General features: G+C 53.0%; 2 protein-coding genes across 5 annotated transcripts; one reads left to right on the top strand and one right to left on the bottom strand.

Moving 5' to 3' along the window:
* Positions 1 to 20: 20 nt before the first annotated feature.
* Positions 21 to 13,229, top strand: Dffb (DNA fragmentation factor subunit beta). 2 transcript variants are annotated; one of them, XM_041651609.1, is made up of 7 exons: positions 54 to 297; positions 453 to 579; positions 2,143 to 2,331; positions 4,251 to 4,330; positions 7,044 to 7,214; positions 8,424 to 8,524; positions 12,962 to 13,229. In XM_041651609.1, exons 1-7 carry the CDS (start codon positions 175 to 177, stop codon positions 13,227 to 13,229), a joined length of 1,059 nt encoding a protein of 352 aa, XP_041507543.1. In that variant the 5' UTR covers positions 54 to 174. The 2 variants fall into 2 exon arrangements, with proteins under 2 accessions (XP_041507544.1, XP_041507543.1); XM_041651610.1 differs by lacking the exon at positions 8,424 to 8,524 and having other exon boundaries at positions 21 to 297; positions 12,962 to 13,228.
* Positions 13,230 to 13,688: 459 nt separating this feature from the next.
* Positions 13,689 to 18,053, bottom strand: CUNH1orf174 (chromosome unknown C1orf174 homolog). 3 transcript variants are annotated; one of them, XM_041651614.1, is made up of 5 exons: positions 17,961 to 18,053; positions 15,654 to 15,767; positions 14,502 to 14,732; positions 14,268 to 14,399; positions 13,689 to 13,825 (listed from the first exon to the last, which is right to left on the bottom strand). In XM_041651614.1, the coding sequence occupies exons 1-5, from the start codon at positions 17,973 to 17,975 to the stop codon at positions 13,718 to 13,720; spliced, it is 600 nt and encodes a 199-aa protein (XP_041507548.1). In that variant the 5' UTR covers positions 17,976 to 18,053; the 3' UTR covers positions 13,689 to 13,717. The 3 variants fall into 3 exon arrangements, with proteins under 3 accessions (XP_041507548.1, XP_041507546.1, XP_041507547.1); XM_041651612.1 differs by having other exon boundaries at positions 14,268 to 14,732; XM_041651613.1 differs by having other exon boundaries at positions 13,726 to 13,825; positions 14,166 to 14,732.
* Between the last annotated feature and the right edge of the window lie 261 nt (positions 18,054 to 18,314).

Here is an 18,314-nt window from a genome sequence, read left to right on the forward strand (position 1 = left end):
CGCGGGTTCCGGCTGGGGAAAGGTCCTGCAGACGGACGTTTCGGGTCGCGCCTGCCAAGGAGTAGAGTAAAGCGTTCCGGGCGGCGCCTACGCGCCACAGTTCCGGGAGTGGCGAGGAGTGAGAGTCAGTCGTCGTCGTCCGGTGCGTGCAGTGTCTGCTGCCGGAGTCCTGCCATGTGCGCGGTGCTCCGCCAACCCAAGAGCGTCAAGTTGCGAGCCCTACACAGCGAGTGCAAATTCGGCGTGGCGGCTCGGAGCTGCCAGGAGCTGCTGCACAAGGGTTGCGTCCGTTTCCAGGTGGGTCGGGGTGGCGGGGCGGGGACCCGGCTACTACGTGCGCACGGTTTCCGTCCCCTTAGATGGACTTGGAGGGGCGCTGGGCTCCTGCAGACAGGTGGCACCCTGAGCGGACTGCCTGTGGGCAGGACGAGCCTCCTCTTCCTGTTCTCCAGCTCCCGGTGTCCGGCTCCCGGCTGTGCTTGTATGAAGATGGCACGGAGGTGACTGATGACTATTTCCCGGGGCTCCCCAATGACGCCGAACTCCTGCTGCTCACTGCTGGACAGACCTGGCAGGGCTGTAAGTAGTAAAACTTCGGAGATTGGCGGGACCCACGCCGTTTAAGCCCAGGTCCAGGAGCCCAGGAACGAGCCTAGTAGATCAGGTCAGGGGCACTGAATGCCAAGAGCTTTTGCTGAAGAACTCTATTTCCAGTGTATTTATTTATTTATTTATTTATTTATTTCGTAACTGGAAAAGCAAGGGGGGAGGATTGGAGGAGCCTGGGGAAGGTTTTGCTGTGCTGGGCTGTGCTGGGCAGGGCAGGCGTTGCTCAGGGCCATTCTCCGACGTATGAGTGTTGAAATGCTCTCAGGGATCGTAGTTTTTATTAAAGCTCTTCTAGGTAGGTGTGTGATGACAGCTCAGTGTGGCCTTAATCCGAATTTCCCCGGTGGCTAATGGGATTGGATATCATTCCGTGTTCTTATTTGCCACCTGCAGGCACTTCTTGGTGAAGCAGTCTTCATGTCTTTTGTGTTTTTTAATCGGATTTTTTAAGCTGTTGAAATATTTACCCCACCCTCAGCAAATCCTGGTTATGCCTTCCATGTCAGATAATGTGGTTTTCTAATATCCTCTGTTGGGTTCCGTTTCATTCTCTTGTTTTGGAACCGAGCTCCAACCAGCTGAGCTAACCGACCTTGCTCTTTTCATGCTCTGTAATAGAGCAAACGGTTCAGATCTGGGAGGGAAATGGAGGCCAAGGTTACATGTAGCTGAGGCTGGCCTTAAATTCACTCTGTAGCTAAGGCTGGCCTAAAGCTTTTGTTTCTCCTGCCTCCATCTACCAACTGCTGGCATTCCAGGCATGTGTCCCATACCCAGCTTCAAATTTTTTAACTTTGATGACATCCAGATTGTCATTTTCTTCGCTGTGCATTTTCTTTTCTTTCCTTTATTAATATTACTAATTTACTTATTTTTGATGTTTCTTCATGTTCACTGTGCATTTTCACTGTCCAGGAATCTCTTGGTGGGTCCTGTCTTCTTGAGGTTTCCCCCTGCATTTTCTACATCTGTTGCTGTGGCCACAAGACCTTATTTCTTCAGCTTGTTGACACTGGATCTCACTGAGTTTTGAGTATGAAGCAGAGTTGGAGCCTCACTTGGCTGTGGTCTGTGCTTTTTAGTTGTCACTGGATTCTGTTTGCTCCTGTTTAGCTAAGATCCTCAGGAGAATACACTTGGCATTCAGCATCTGCTAGGAAAGCCCAATGTAGCTTGCTACTTGTGGAAAGGGTCCCTGGGAAAGTCAGGAGAGGGACTGTGAGGCCTGGAAGTTGGGTCCTAAGGGAATGAGCAAAGGAGGTGACCTAGTGTGGAGGAAGAGAAAGCAGAAGAAGAGCAAGTGCACTATTCTAGGGCACTGCAATCCCATCACCTGGCAGGACGTGGCCAGAGGAATGGAATTGGCAGCGTCACCCTGTGGAGGATTCGAGTGTCAAGTGCCAAGGCAAGGGTTGGTGACACCAGAGTCTTGAGTCTTCACTTCTGGCTGTCTCTGGGCTTAGTGGACAGGAGCCTCCTCTTGGGACCAGAACAACATGAATGTGTTTCTGTTTTGTCTTGTGGTGGCAGCAGATGTGAGTGACATCACCCGCTTCCTCAGTGTGTTTAATGAGCAACATGCTGGGGTCGTCCGGGCTGCGCAGCAACTGCTGTCACATGAGCGGGACCCACTGAGGCAGAAGCTGCTGGCTGACCTTCTGCATCATGTCAACCAGAACATCACTGCTGAGACCCGGGAGCAGGACCCGTCCTGGTTTGAAGGTACGTAGACTGGGGTGACCGTGTGGCCAGGACGTCTGAGACAGGCAGGGAAGGGCCTCTTTGGAGCAGAGGCTCGGGAGGATCTTTGTCCACTTCAGATCCTGATGCTTCCCAACCAAGGGTGACTGGCCTCTGGAGTGAGTGATAACAAAAGGTGTCCATGAGAAGGCATCTGGCCAGGACTCCTGGGTGGGGGCAGTGTCCTGGGCAGCCTTGAAATAGCTTTCTTTCTTTTTTTCTTTTTCTTTTTCTCCCTTCCTTCCTTCCTTCCTTCCTTCCTTTTAAATCATTTTTCCAAAAGCCATGGCAAAATGCATGGAATGTGGAGTTTATCATCTTACCATTTGAGAGAGAGAGAGAGAGAGAGAGAGAGAAAGAGAGAGAGAGAGAGAGAGAGAGCGCATGTGTGCATGTCTGTGTATCAGAAGAGAGAGAGAGAGAGAGAGAGAGAGAGAGGGGGGGGGGCGCATGTGTGCGTGTCTGTGTATCAGAAGACCACCGTGGGTGTCATCCTCAGGAATACTATTCACCTCCCTTGAGATAGGGTCTCATTGGCTAGAGCTAGGCTGGGCTGACTGGCCAGCACACTTCAGAAATCTCTCCTATATGATTCATATCCTCCCTAGGTCACTTAAGGTACCTGGTTCCATGCAAATGCTGGGAAAGTAGTTGTCAGCTGGTCCCTTTAAGGAATAATGACAAGAAAAACCAGTCTATAGGGTTCTGGGAGATGGATCAGTGGGCATTGCTTGCTGCTTGAGCTTGGGGACTTGAGTTCAGATCCCCAGCACCCATGTAAAATCCAGGTGTGGTGGCATATGCCAGGCAGAGTCAGGCAGATCCTTGGGGTTCACTGGTCAGCCAATATATCCCAAACAGTGAGCTCCATGTTTAGTGAGGGTGGAGAGTGACAGAGGAAGACACTCAGTGGTGACCTCTGCTCTTAACATGTGTGTGCATGTGAGAGTGCACCTGCACAGATGTACACACACATGTGCACATTCATGTACACCACAGGCACACATGCACAGACTTAAAATTCTAGAGAACAGGAAACAATCTACATGCTTATTCAGATATAAGTTTTTAAAATGATTTGTTTATTGGTTTTGGTTTGTTGAGACAGGGTTTTTCTGTGTATCCCTGACTGTCCTGGAACTCACTTGTAGACCAGGCTGGCCTCGAACGCAGAGTTCCATCTGCCTCTGCCTCCCGAGTGCTGGGATTAAAGGTGTGCACCTGCCCGGATATGAGATTTTTAAAGTGTTAATGTCTGTGGTTGGGTGAATCTACTGTAGGGCAGGCTGGGCTGCAGAGTTAGTGGCACTCCACATATCCAAGCCCCTTCACCCTGTCCTGCCGTCGGCACTGGCGTTTGCTGTCAGAGCCCATGCTCTGTGGGTCTGCAGCCCAAGCCCTCTCATGCCCATTTCCAGCTCTATGAACAGAACCCCTCCCCAGCTCCTCCTTCACATGGTACCTTGTGTGGGTGGAATCATACAGGGTTTGTCCCACAGCTCCTCTCGTCAGCATGCTGCCCTTTATGTTCGCCTGGGTGACCAGCGTCCTTCCCTTTTAATAGTGTCCAATCGTACGGATGGAGCACACTTTTGGCCCTCTCCTCTGCTGCTGACTACTTGGGTTGTTAAGTCCAGATTGAGGTGTCCTTGAGTAGTTGAAATTTCTTGAGGGTTTGAGGGCCAGCCAAGAAGAAACCTCTTAGCAGTGTTTGAGGTGCCTCAAAACCAGATCCCCCAACTAGAGAACACGCACCCTGCCGTTAGGCATCTCTGCGGCTGATGCAGTCCCTGATACACCTCCCTCTGGTCATTTCTTGTCTGCTTGGCTCCTGAGCCACTCAGGACACAAACCAAGAGGTCGTGGTCTGCCTGTAGATCCCAGAGTAATCTTTCTTGTAGGTTTGGAGTCTCGATTCAGGAATAAGTCTGGCTACCTGAGATATAGCTGTGAGAGCAGGATCCGGGGCTACCTGAGAGAGGTAAGGCCATGCTCAGATCACGCTGAGGGAGGATGGTGCAGTTGGTGGGGTTGCCACTCCACTGCTGATGCACGTCTGCAAGGTTGCCTGTGAGGCTTGCGTACCTCAGAGGAGCAAGAGCTTCCTGTCTCCTACATCTGAGCTCTTCTGTACTTTAGCCTCTGACCCCATCATCTAACAGGTATTAGAACCTTTCTGGGCCGTGTCCTTTGGATAGGGTCAGAGGCCTCAGCCTCAGCTCTTTGCCAAGGATGCTATTACGTAGAACAGCACCAGCTGGCGCCTTATGCAGCGGGCAGGTCTGTTCTGATGAGCTTCGTTCCGTTATGGAGAGGTTTTCTGCATCTCCTCCATTGCTCTTCACGATCGGGTGGTTGTTTCCCCCCAACACTTGTATTTATTTATTGTCTGGGTGCTTGGCAGTCCTCTGACCTTGGAAAAGTGGAACACAGGACCGAAGACACCTCTGCTTGGGGTGCTTTGTAGATAGGCTGTGAGCCGCTGACTATTGGGTCTCAGCTCTGGTCTTCTCTGGGAGGAGCGGCCAGCGGCTCCACTGCACCTCGCCTGAACTCCAGGAGGAGGCTGTCCTTGGTGTCCTGATACCCTGGCTTCCTTTCTTGAAGATACAAATGCCAGTGAGGTGCAGAGTGGAAGGAAGACCCTCTATGGTGCATGGGACCTGCCCATACCGAGAGCATGAGGTGCCCCTCATTTTGCCAGGTGAGCCTTCTGTGCCTCTCTGCACTGGGCTCCACGTGACTGCCTTCATTCAGATATGATGAGCAGTGGATGGGTGGTTTGGGGACAGCAACTTGTTTTGGGGACCTTCTTCTCCCTGCTCTCCTTGGGGTAACTTGGGTAACCGCCCAGCAGTTGGCTAGTGGCACAGACCTGGGGCTTCTCCATCTGTCTGTCTTTACAGCATCCTCTTCAGCACCCAGAACATGGATCATATGTCAGTGTCTGTCACCAAGATTCCAGTTCACTAACCAGAACTAACCCAGCATCTGTTTGGGTTCCTACCCCTGAGCTTCTTGGTTAAAAGTAGATCCTAAGGCTGCCTTCTTCCTCCGTGCACACCCTCCTCCGAAATCTTCTTATCTCGTGGTGTAGCTCGAGCTGGGTGTCTATGGGGAAAACCTGACAGAGCCCCCTGCTGGTTGAAGCCACCCTCCCTTCCTGACCAGGCCTGGAACCTGACCACCCTGACTGTTCTCTTGTCGCCATGGATACTGCCTGCTTGCCCAGGCCCCGCTGGGCTCAGAATCTCCATTGGGCGTGTTCTAGGACTTCCTTCTCAGGCTGCTGCAGCACTGCCTGTACTCACCTACCTGTTAGCTGCCCTCCACACCAGAGTGAGGTCCGCAAGGGCAGTGTGGCGGGCAGTGGGCACAGTGGCGCTCCATGCCTGACTGCTCTGCCCAGGTTTCTTCTAGGTGGCAGTAACAACCCCAGGCAGACGGGTGGGGGGGGCGCTGATAGAATTCACAGCTCAAGTTTGCAGGAACAAAGCCAGGCGTGGGTCCCCCTTCACCCTGCATGGCCAGGCAGCTGAAACAGCAGGCGTGGGTTCCCCTTGACCCTGCATGGCCAGGAAGCTGAAACAGCAGGCATAGGTTCCCTTTCACCCTGCGAGGTCAGGTAGCTGGAGCGGCAGGTGTGGGTCCCCCTTCACCCTGCATGGCCAGGAAGCTGAAACAGCAGGCGTGGGTCCCCCTTCACCCTGCATGGCCAGGCAGCTGGAAGGGCAGGCATGGGTTCCCCTTCACCCTGCACTTTCTTTGTTTTTAAACCTTTCCCTTTCCCCTCTCTCTCACACAGTGGGGTCAGCTTGGCCTTTGCTGCTCATTTGCATGTCAGGCTCCACATTGATTGGCAGGTAGAAAGTGCTGCAGGAGCCCTTACATGGCTGTGTGCTGTCCCCGTACTCCCCATATCTACCTCAACCCGCTCAGTGTGTCACAGCTGCCGATGTATAGTGTCCAGTGTTTTGTACTTCATGTGGCCTTCCTTGGTGATTGTCCCCACATGACCTAACATCGCCGCCGGTGCCCTGACTGATCCTAGTACTGACCCTCTGGCTGCATGGACGGGGCCCCCTTGTGGGTGCTGCTCGCCTTATCACAGAGGGAATGCTCCTCCTGCTGACTATGGGATCTTAAGTCACTTCCCCCCCGCACCCCCCCACCCCCCGCCCTCACCATGGGATCTTGCTCTGTAGAGCAGGCTGGCCTTTGGATCCTCCCACCTCAGCCTCCCAAGTGCTAGGATTACAGATGTGAACCTCTCTGCCTTGTTTTGTTCTCCCAGCCAGATGGGAGTGTTAGTTTTTTTTTTTTTTTTTTTTTTGGTTTTTCGAGACAGGGTTTCTCTGTGGCTTTGGAGCCTGTCCTGGAACTAGCTCTGTAGACCAGGCTGGTCTCGAACTCACAGAGATCCGCTTGCCTCTGCCTCCCGAGTGCTGGGATTAAAGGCGTGCGCCACCATCGCCTAGCTGATGGGAGCATTGTTGATTCCACTTCACGGCCCCCCGAATGGCCATGATGTGATAGCTGAGCAGTGGTCAGACACTCTGACTGTAGAACTAGGCGTAGGCTGGCTCCTGACAGCCAATGCGTGGTGTAGGTTGGTGACTGAAGGCAGGCTTTCGGGCACGGGCAGGCCACAGGCAGGCCACGGGCTCAGCGATGCCTCTGGCTCACTCTCACAGGTGAGTGCTCACACCTCTGCGGTGGATGCAGCGGCTCGGGAAGAATTCGAGCGGGTCCTCAGCTCCATGTGCCAGAAGCTCAAATCCCAGAAGTACAATGGCAGCTACTTTGACCGAGGTGCAGAGGCCAGTGAGCGGCTTTGTACTCCGGAAGGCTGGTTCTCCTGCCAGGTGAGCTCTGTGCCCTTCATTCTGGGGTCACTGCCTCCTGGGGGTGAGAGGTGGGTAGGACATTCAGCAGCTGGCCTAAGAGTAGGTGCTGGTAGCCCTCAAGTTCAAAGTGCGGGAGGAGGCAAGGATGGTGGCGTGCAATTGTTGGGGTGTACAATTGTTAGTATATGGCACCGTAGTCGTGCAGGAACATGTTGGGAATAACAGGTCTGCTCCTGTGTGGATCTGTAGAGGCACCTAGTGAAGGATGATTATCTAGTATCAGGGACAGAAATGCCTTCATCTTTTGAAAACTCAGAATATTAAGATCAGGGGCAATGGAATGTTAGGGGCGGTAGAATTCCAAAGACCGCATTTTTAAAAATGAGGCTTAGTTTTTTGAATATGAGTGTTTTGCCTGTGTATATGTCTGTGCCCATGTGTGCTTCGTGCCTGTGGAGACCAGAAGAGGTTGTCAAATCCCCTGGAACTGAGGTTCCAGATGGGTGTGAGCCACATATGGGTGCTGGGAATCAAACCTTGGTCCTCTAGAAGAACAGGCAGGAACCTCTGAACCGTCTCTCCACCCCACAAAGAGAGAATTTTCTTTTTCTTTTTTTTTTTTTTTTTTTTGGTTTTTCGAGACAGGGTTTCTCTGTGGTTTTGGAGCCTGTCCTGGAACTAGCTCTTGTAGACCAGGCTGGTCTCGAACTCACAAAGATCCGCCTGCCTCTGCCTCCCGAGTGCTGGGATTAAAGGCGTGCGCCACCACCGCCCGGCAAGAGAGAATTTTCAATCTCCAAAGAACAGCAAACACTTTTGTTTTTTAAAATGAGATCTTAATATGTAGTTGAGGCTAGACTTAAGGTCACTATGTAGCTGAGGCTGACTTAATATTTATTTCCTTTTATGTATATGTGTGTAGTGTTTGTGTGGGAGTGTGCACATGCCACGGCATGGGTGTGGTCAGAGGACAGACCACACCTGGCTTTTACGTGACTTCAGGATCCAAACGTGGTTCTCAGGCTTGCGTGGAAAGTGCTCTTCCTGCTGAGCCATCCCCCTGGCCTTCACCTCTGCCTCTTAGTGCTGGGGATCACTGCCTGGTTCAAATGTTGGTTCGTGGATTGAACGCCTTGTGGGGCCTGCGCCTTCGCAAGCTTGTTGGCTTGGAGGAGGACAGTAATGTACCTCCCTCTGCCTTTCCAACCCCTGCCTTGGTCCCTGCAGGGCCCCTTTGACCTAGAGAGCTGTCTTTCCAAACACTCCATCAACCCCTATGGCAACAGGGAGAGCCGGATCCTCTTCAGCACCTGGAACCTGGATCATATGTGAGTGTCTGTCACCGAGATTCCAGTTCACTAACCAGAACTAACCCAGCATCTGCTCAGGCAGTTCAAATCTGGTCCATTACACCTGTGTGCTTCAGGCCCAGGGACAGACCCCAAGCGCTTATGGAAGGAGCATCTGGAGCGATGCTCCTGACCTTCCAGCTGTCAGTGCCCAGTGCTAAACTGTCCCGCCCCCTCCCACCCCCTTCTGTGGGTGGGTCTGGTGGCCTGGCTCCTCATGGCCCAGTGGTGGATTCTAAGAGAGTGGGTGCTCTGTGTTTGAACCAGGAGTCTGCTTTTGGGCTGTGTTGTGGGAGGTCAGGGCCAGTAGGATGGTATCGCAGCTGGGCAAGCTGCAGTCACTTCTAACCAGGGCAGGGCAGGACATATTCTTACAGCTCTTGACTGTAACTACCCTTGACCTTGCTTTGTGAAGGCAAAGTGCTCCCAGTATCCACAAATGGCTACCTGACTCTTGGAGTCAAAACTATGAAACATATATAAAGAGTGAGTTTTATTTGAGGGCCCCTTTATCCCTCAGTACTCAGTGCCCCTGCCCTGTTGCCACAAAAAACCACTCTCCTGAAACATGCCCCGTTAATGCCCGTTGTACACCTTTGCCAGCAAGTGTGGACTTCCATGCCTGTGCTGCTCGCTGGCTCCACGGTGCTCTGTCCACACAACTCAGTGCACAGCAGACTCCTTCGCTGTTTGCAGACTAGCCCACATTAGTTCCCTCCTGGGCATTTAGGCCGTTACCTAACCCTGGAATGAAACTGTCTCCCAGTTCCATCCCTGTCCGGCTGATCTGTGGACCGGCTGCATCCACAGCTGGCGAGCAATGCAGATTTGGACCCCACCCAGCATCAAGAAGGCCTCCGGGGGTCTGGTGTGGACTCTCCATGAGAAAGAGTGCCCTGGCTCTGACCTCCAGACTCCTTGGGAAATCGATACTGGTGTTCCCCTTCCGAGTATCTCCAGCCTTCTCTGAATGTTCCAGCTCACATGCTTGCGAGTTGCTCCATGTCCTCGTCACCACTCGGTGTCACTGTGCCTCTTTGCATTTCCCTGACTGAGGAGAGCACCCACTCTGCGGTTTCTGTTTCCTGGCTCCCGGGAAGGCTAAGGCCTCTTTGCCATTCATGGCTTTCTTTCATGTTGCTTCCTTTTGCTCATTGTTTACTTTTTGTCCGGGGCACTGATTCTCTCCTGGCTGTCTGTGAGAGACATTGTTGCTATAATTTTGCCACATTCTGATGTCTTTTATAACAACCGGATGGGTGGCCTTGGCGAGCCCTTGGAGACTGGGTCCCTTTCTTAGGGTCTGAGGCACTGTTGTCAGGATCCTGACTGCAGGCCCATAGCCTGTACAGATCCTGCCATTCCTCCTGCAGGTGCAGGGGCCTCTGTTTGCTCCCCATTGCCTGCAGCTGCGTTTGCCCTATGCTTAACTGCAGGGTGTTTTGCTGTTATTTTTATTCCTACTTTGCACTCCTCTTAGGGTTTCTCCTTGTTTTCTAGTTTCTCTCTTTTGTCTTTTAACAAATGCTGAAGTCTACGTGTCTCCGGCTGCACCTGACCTTAGTGTTTTGGGGTCAGTGTGATTGTTCTGACATGTGAGCCTTTTGCAGGTCTCGGAGTCCCAGGGCTGTTCCCTCATTCTGCTCTGGTACCTGAAGGTTGAGACTCCTACGCCCACTCAGCTCTTTGCCTCACGCTCCCCTGACTCGGTTTCTGTTGCCATCAAAGAGGAGATCTCTAGTTGGCACATTAACTGCCTTTTGTCCTGCACGGGTCCCTCCAAGTGGCTGCTCAGCATGAATAAGTGTGACTGGCTTCGTCTCATTTTCTGTTTGCTGTACCTGTTGTCCTGGTCTCACTGTGTAGCCTGGACCTGCCTGTTACTCTTGCAGGGCTGTGTTTTGAGTGCTGTCCTGCCTGGCTGTAAGCCTGCACGGATGCTTGTTTTCATCTCAATACCTACTTAGGCCGTCCACTTCTCTGCTCACTGCCTCCTGCATCTCCCTGCTCCTGCTAAGGGCTGGCGAATGAGTGACCCTAGTGCTTCTTAAGGAGGGCCTGGAGTGAACTCCCTCCTAGAACATCTACCACTGAGCGAGTGCAGGGTGACTGTCTCACACTGGGTCTGGGATCACAGGCATCTAGGTCCCTTCTGCTCTCCCTGGTGGAGGCTGATCACATTGATCCCTGGTGCCTGCTCATGGGAGCTGCTGCCAGTCAGCATTCTCTTTTCAGTGAAGACTGGTTCGTCCCCTTACTGAAAGGGATACACATCCAGAGACAGCTCTTTCTCTTTGCTTCTGCTGTGACTTGTCCTCCGTTCTGATTCTCCTCTGCAGTCCCTTGGATTCCCATGGGCATTCTGGGAACTCCTTGCCACCTACCCACCCACTTTATGCTGACTCTGGTTGCCTGCTCTGGCTCAGTGCTGTTGTTTTGGGGTAACTTCCTGCTGTGGAATCGGTTGCAAACACCCCCCCCCCCACACACACACACACCGCCCGTACATTGAAACTGTCACACAATGAGACTGCATCCAGAGATTGGGCCTTTGGGAAACAGTTCAGGTGAATTGGTGTCCTAGGAAGGAGAGTGATCAACAAGAACAGATAGTCTTGTTCGTAGGAGAGCGTGTTCATGGTGTCACTGCCATGTGAGGACAAGCCAGCAAGTTGGCCCTGATCAGACCAGACTGTGCAACGGCTTAGACTTCCAGCTCAGAGCTGTGGAGCGATAGATGAGGGGGAAGTGGCTTGCTTTCCACTCTGCTGTTCTTGGGACTGTGTTTGGATCTGAGTTTCTTTGGTGACCATTTTTCTGTTGCTGGCTTGTCAAAGGGTCTCTGCAGAGTAGTCTGCACCTTTTCCCTGGAGGCGTCTCAGTTTCAGTAGCTCTGAAGCAACACAACATTCTCTTTGCTTGCCACTTCCGCGTCACATTGGTCATACACACTTGGGTCACATGCCTGTGGGAGACACAGGATTGGGGAGGGTGGTTCTGTGGGCACCTGTGTAAACGGGAGTCACTCTGGTGTAGTGAGGAGGAGAGGCTGGCTATGTTCCTGGCACCCGGCCGCCCGCATGGCTAGCTTTATACCTGAAATAATTACACGGAAACTGTATTCTTTTAAGCATCGCCTGGCCCATTAGTTTTAACCTCTTATTGGCTAGCTCTTACATATTGATCTAACCCATTTCTAATACCCCTGTAACACCACGAGGCGTCTTACCAGGGAAGATCTTAACCTGCGTCTGTGTCCAGTGGGAGAATCATGGCGACTGCCTGACTCGGCTTCTTTCTCCCAGCATTCTGTTCTGTTTACTCTATCTAAGCTGCTGTCCTATCAAAAGGGCCAAGGCAGTTTCTTTATTTAACCAATGAAATTAACATGAAACAGAAGACTTTCCCCCATCACTCTGTGCCAAGAAGCACTCCCACGTGGGGCTCGGCTTTGTTGAATGACCATGTGAGCCGCCTGGCCTTGCATTCTTTCTAGTATGTTAAGCAGTACCCACAATTCAAGTTTGCAAAGTAAGACAATGGCATTGCTAGCACCAAACTCTGCTACACTGACCATGCCTGCCCACGGCCATGTCAGTGTTGGGCCGGTGCCACCAGTCTGTGAAGCACAGTGCTGGGCTTCTCTGGTGATTTATCCACAAGCCCCATCCATTCCACTGCCTCTGCCCTTCTGGGATATTCTCAGCTTAGGTTCCTTAAGAATCTTCAAGATCCTCCCGCCTGTTACACCTGCTAGCAGGTGTATTAGGGTTTCTGCTGCTGCGATAAAGCACCAGCCAAAAGTAGCATGGGGAGGCAAGGATTTATTTCATCTGAAACTATCATGAAGGGGTCAGGACAGTCCCTCAAGGCAGGAACGGATGCGGAGCCCATGGAGGGCTGTTGTTTACTGACTTCTTCAGCCTGCTTTCTTATACAGTCCAGGACCACTGGCCTAGGGGTGGCACTGCCCACTGTGAGCTGGGCCCTCCCACACCAATCATTAACCAAGAAAATGCTTCGCAGCCTTTATTTTTTTTTATAATTTATTTATTTTTTTATTTGCCTTGGTGTCAGATCTTGGAGTTACAGACAGCTGTTAACTGCCATGTGGGTGGTAGGAATTGAACCTGGGTCCTCTGGAAGAGCAGTCAGCACTCTTAACCATAAAGCCATCTCTCCAGCCCCCCGGTTCGCAGCCTTTATACACACCAGTCTGATGCAGGCGTTGTCTCACTTGGGGGTCCCTCTTCCTAAATGACTCCAGCTTGTGTCAAGTTGACCAAAATCTAAGCAGCACAGCAGGGATATTTGCTATGGTAGACTGCAATGAGTGTCTGTGGCTGGTGGGAAGGGCACAGCACCCTGCAGTGCGTGGCACTGACAGCAGATGGACTGTCTTCCCTGACTTGGCAGAATAGAGAAGAAGCGCACCGTGGTGCCCATGCTGGTGGAAGCCGTCCAGGATGGGAGGGAGGTGAACTGGGAGTACTTCTACAGCCTGCTCTTCACGGCCAAGAACCTGAAGCTGGTGCACATTGCTTGCCACAAGAAGACCACGCACAAGCTGCAGTGTGACCGTAGTAAGATCTACCGGCCCCAGGCAGGATCCAAGAAGAAGCGGCCTGCTCGCAAGCGCCCGCCAGTGACACATGCCAGGCCCTCTAGGGTGATGCAGCGGTGATGGGGCTATTACCCTTACATTTTTTCACTCTAGAAGCCCCAGCCTGAGTTTTCTTTTTAAAAGCAAGTATATTTTATATGTTTTAAAATTTTTTACATTTGCCATACATAAAATAAAGATTTTTTCCAAAATAGACATGTCTAAAAAGTGTGCACACATCGAGAAAGGTGGAGTCAAGCGCACAATAACAGCAGCCGGTGACCGACCCATTGCCCCAGCTGAGTCGTCTTCACAGCCGTGCGCAGCAGTGCCTCAGGACAGCGTGGTGGAGCTTTCTGTGCCTGTCCTACAGTCACGGACGCACACTGTTCACAATGTGTGGTCTTCCATGTTTCTGAGGGCTGTCCTTTCCGTAGGGGCCGGGTGTTGGCGCTGGTGACCTCGTGTCAATTCTGTGTTCAACTGACAGTGTGTTCTCTTGGAGACGCCATCCAGAGATCTTCAGACTCGCTGAGCCGTCTGCTGAACACGACAGGGGAAGACCCACACTACATCTCGGCGTCATCCTCATCCTCATCCTCTTTGGCTCTGAAATGCATTTTTCTGAACTCTCGTCTGCTCATGGAAGGACAAGATGAAGAGGCTGGTGGCAGATCCTTAGAGGGAAGAAAACATGACTTCAGTCTTGAGTGGCACTGCCTGGGCACCAGATCCAAACCTGACCACGGTCTGCTCTGGGCCGTGCAAGTCTGTCCAGGCACTGGGCCCTTGGTAAGAAGGACGCTATCCTACAGACTAGGGGCAGCAACAGAAACATGGCTGCATGCTCACAAAACCACAGCTCTGACTTCCTAACCTGTTCACTGTCCAAGATACACCCAGGGCGCTGGAGCCAGGAGCCCTGCCTTCCAGCCTGTAAGCCCGAGAGTGGGGCGCTGCAGGGGAGAAGCCTCCCACTTACACAGACCTCATTTTCTTTTTCTCAGTTATGCTTACCTCTGAATTGTGGCCTTATGGATACACAGGAACCTGGGAGCCCAGGATGGCAACTGCAGTTTGCTGCCCGCACTGCAGGAGAGACAGGAGGGCAGCACTTACCTGCATAAGCTCAACATTCCCGAAGAAGCGACTCACAGGCATGGGCTGGTTGCTGTCATCATCTAGAAAGACGCTGCTCTCCATCTGGAGCACAGGTGTCTGCACCTCCTCTGTCCTGGGCACTGGCTCGGCCTGTCTGGCAGAACTGCCATCAGGTTCCTGGGCTGCAGCCACCCTGCCGGGTTCTGGTGTGGGTAGGCCACCTTCAGTCTTTGCTGAGGGTTCCTCACTCACAGGCTGGCAGCAGCCCTGGGGAGGCTCTCTACTCTCCGGCACAGGGACAGCCGTCTTAGCGCTGGCCTCGGCAAACTCACTGTCACAAGAGGCCTCGGGGGCCACTTTTGGCAAAGAAGAAATGTCACTTTTACGGTCAGCTTTCTGTAGTTCTGCCTTTACAAGGTGACCTTTGTCATACTTGAACTTTTTGGAAGTACGTCTGTCTGTAGTCTTATGTGATGAAGAAGCCTGCCAGGAAAGAAAAATGTAAGAGAAAACCAGACCTATCTGGCAAAGGCACTGGGTTCAGGGCCAGAGCCCCCTTTGTCCTGCTAAGGGGCAAACAGACTGGAGGCCGAGGGAGACTCCACAGCACTGCTCCAACAAGCTTTCCCAGGGCTGTTTTCTAAAGTACATGCTTGCCTGCTTTAAAGTCCTAGTAGGGACATGCAAGATGGCTTAGAGAATAAAGGTGCCTGCTGCCAAGATCACATCCTAGAACCCACATGACAGAAGGAGAATCTCCCATTGCAAGTTGTCCTCTGGCCTCCACATATGCACCATGACATGTGTGCCTCACCCCCAAATAAATAAAAATGTAATTCTAAAATATGTAAAAGAAACCAGTTTCCATCTCCTCACTCAGAGCAAGCTCCCGGCTCTTTTGCCTGGACACTGCACACCAGGAGACACTCAGGCTGGCTGCAGCAAAGTGTCAGCGTGCTGTCCTGAGTGGTGCTGTGTGGTGCTGTGCCAGACAAAGAAGCCGGCCCCAGCCCCAGCCCCAGCTGCGGCGCTGTGGGGGTCAATCCCTTGCCTGGGGCAGCTGCACTGTGGTGTGTCCCTCCTTGCTCCACTCTAGGGGTGAAGCAGTTGACAGACTCACATGGCTGCACAGGCCACCTTCAAAGCGGCACTATGCAGGAAGCTGTCTTACTGTCTGGATTGCTAGCACACTTCCATCCACGCACGAGCATAGTGCACAAAAGCAAACTCAGCTGTGTTGAACGTGCACCCCTCTGACTGCAGTGACAACATGTACAGGACCTCTGAAATGTCTCCCAGTCTACACACAGCAGCAATGGCTCATATTTCACACAACACATCTCGGGGTGACAACTGTAGAAGGGACGGAGCCAAGGCCTCGGTGTTCTTGGTAACGAAGCTCACCAGACATGCTGTCTTGACAGATGTGGAGCTGGCAATGCCCTCGGTAGAGGCTGAGCTGGCTGGAGTGTAGCTTCGGGCCTGAAGGCGCGCTGAGGATCGCACTCCACCTGTGAGCTGGACAAGAGCGACACTCAGAGAGCAGGCTATGGCACACCAGCTGAGCTGCGGCTTCTCAGCTCGGAGCCTGAGCGTTTCTGCCCACATTCCCTCACCTACAGGCAAAGACTACTTCGGCCTAACGTGGTCCAGCCCAACTGTCTAGGTTTAGACACAGGGTTCAGGGTCAGAGAGATGGCTCAGTGGGAAAGGGGGCTTGCCACCAGGACAGCGGACCTGAGTTCAATCCTAAGGACCCAAGTAGTGGAAGGAAAGAACGACTTCTGGAAGTTGTCTTCTGGCCTCCACCCGTGCTGTGGCACATGCCCCCCCCCCCACGCACACACACACAATTTAAAACAAAAGATGCAAGGCTGGCTGCCCACTTGTCCACTGTGGAGACTCAGGACCATCAGTCCCCCTGGCAAAAGTAAGATGAGACAGAAACACCAGTTCCTGCACTCATCTCTGTCCACCCCCTTCAGCAGTCCCCATCCTATGGACCAGAGCACATAGCTCCTGGTCCATATGTGTTTATTTTTTATTATTATTTTTTATCCTGGGGTGGCATCCAGGGCCTACTGTGTGCTTGGCGGAATCTGTACCTTGTGCAATAGCTCCAGCCAGGACCTTGCACCCCTGAACCTGCCGCTGTTTCCCAAGTGCTTGGCTTACAGATGTGAGCTGCTACATTTGGTTTATGTGGGAGGGGGATCAAGTCGGCTTCATGCACACTAGGTAAGCGGTCTCATTCCCAGCTGTGCCACATTCCCAGCTCCACCCCTTCAAAACAGTTTTACTCTGACAGGTCTTTTGAGTGCTGGAGTCACAACCTCCGCCGCCACACACAACTCTCTCACATCAGCCTATTGCCGCAGCTGGCCTAGAAATTCCTGGCCTTAAATCAAAAAGTACTTGAAGAAATAATGGCTGAAAAGATCCTCTGTTTACTGAAAACAGAAATCTATACATCGAGGAATCTTAAACTCAACTCCAAGTTGACAGGCCACCTCTGTGACACAAGAGGAGAGGAGGATAAACCACTGACAGGACCACCCCGTAAGAGTGCTAATCTCAGAAAGACTGGTAAGAAGCCAGCCCCTTACTCAGCAGAAACAGTGGGAGCCACACTGAGTGCACTTGGTACACTCAAAACAAAATGCCAGCTAAGAAAATCCGCACCAGGAAACCTGTCCTGTAAAATGAAGGCACGGATAAAGAAATTCCCTGATGCCAACTGAGGACAGCTGCTTTAGAACGGCTGGGAGCGCTGGCTGAAGCTAATGACCCCGGCAGGGGCCCAAAGACACACAGGGGCACCCGGCCCCAAGGGAAGTCCGTGTACAGGATACTTTAGACACACTTCTCTCGGGTAAATGAGGCAACCTGGTCATGACATGCAAGCAATAACAAAAGGGTGGATATGAGGGAGCCTTGCTGGCCCAGGCGAGTGGCTCCTGTGGAAAATGGGAAAGTCACGATTGCAGGACTGGACTGTCAATAGATGGCAAACAAAATATTACAAAACGTGGGTAGCGACCCAGGCGAGTGAGGCCGCTCTGTATCTCACTGGCACGGAGGCAGCTCAGCTCTGCAAACCCTCACACGAGGAAGGAAGAAGCATAGCGAAAAACTGCTAAATTCAAACCTAACGCCTGAGCAAGCAAAGGGGGGGACAGCAGCTGACATGGCACACAGCTGCCTATCAGCGACACTACAGGCAGCCGCCTACACAGTTCAGCCTATGTCAGCGGGATTCTGGCCACCTGGAGACGGAGGGCACACTTCAGGCTAAAGGACACGGTCCCCGCCTTGCAAGCCCTGCCAGGTCAGAGTCCCTCTGCAGGGGGGATGAGGCCCAGCCACCCTCCTCACTGTCACACTGCTGGTCCTCTGCCCCGAAAACATGACGCGGGGGTCTGGCTGAGGCCGGCTGCCCCGTGCGGGCCCGGGTCTGAGCAGCGTGGCCGGGACAGGACGCCAGAGCAGGGAGCCGCACTGTCAGGGGCCCCACTCGGTCCCAGGGCCAGCCCTAAGTCCTGCAGCCCCGAGCCCTGAGGAGGCCGTGCAGGAGCCGCACTCCCGGGGCAGGGCTGGAGGGGATCCGAGGCGGCTGGACCGAGCAGCCGCCGCCGGGCGAGCCAAGAGAGGCGCCCGCCCCTCCTCGGCTCCCCAAACAGCGGCGAGCGTCCTGCCCGCCCGGCCGCTCACCTTCCGGCTCCTCATGAGTGAGCGCCCCGGACCCAACGCTCCTTCGCCGTCTCAATCGTGCGCCCGCCAACGCCGCCGCCGCCGCCGTCACTGCCGCGTCTGACGTCACCGCCGTATCCGGATCACGTGCAGTGGTCCTTCCTGCAACCAGGTTGAACTTATAGTTAGTTGGGTCTCACACTGGCAGGTGATAATGGTTGGAAGTTAAGAACTTTCTCTGGGTGTTCTGCTCCTATTAAGCTTATCATGGTTGGCTGAGTCCTACAGTGAGGCCTCAGACAGGTGGCCCAGGCCTAGCTCGGCCAGCTGCGGGTCCTGGCTTCATTGTGGGCCTCAGCAAGAGCGTAGCGGTTA

The sequence above is a fragment of the Microtus oregoni genome, unplaced genomic scaffold, assembly GCF_018167655.1.
Source record: "Microtus oregoni isolate MIOR12 unplaced genomic scaffold, Mior012 000005F_ref0000423, whole genome shotgun sequence".
NCBI lineage: Eukaryota > Metazoa > Chordata > Mammalia > Rodentia > Cricetidae > Microtus > Microtus oregoni.

Bases quoted from the DNA above. Each gene is read 5' to 3' on its own strand.
- Dffb (XM_041651609.1), top strand. From the start codon at position 175: ATGTGCGCGGTGCTCCGCCAACCCAAGAGCGTCAAGTTGCGAGCCCTA. The intron at 298-452 runs GTGGGTCGGGGT...CCTGTTCTCCAG, and splicing joins AGGGTTGCGTCCGTTTCCAG to CTCCCGGTGTCCGGCTCCCG. The intron at 7,215-8,423 runs GTGAGCTCTGTG...TGGTCCCTGCAG, and splicing joins AAGGCTGGTTCTCCTGCCAG to GGCCCCTTTGACCTAGAGAG.
- CUNH1orf174 (XM_041651612.1), bottom strand. The intron at 14,733-15,653 runs GTGAGCTTCGTT...CTTTCCTGGCAG, and splicing joins CTGTCAAGACAGCATGTCTG to GCTTCTTCATCACATAAGAC. The intron at 13,826-14,267 runs GTAAGTGCTGCC...CTTCCCTCTAAG, and splicing joins GGAATGTTGAGCTTATGCAG to GATCTGCCACCAGCCTCTTC.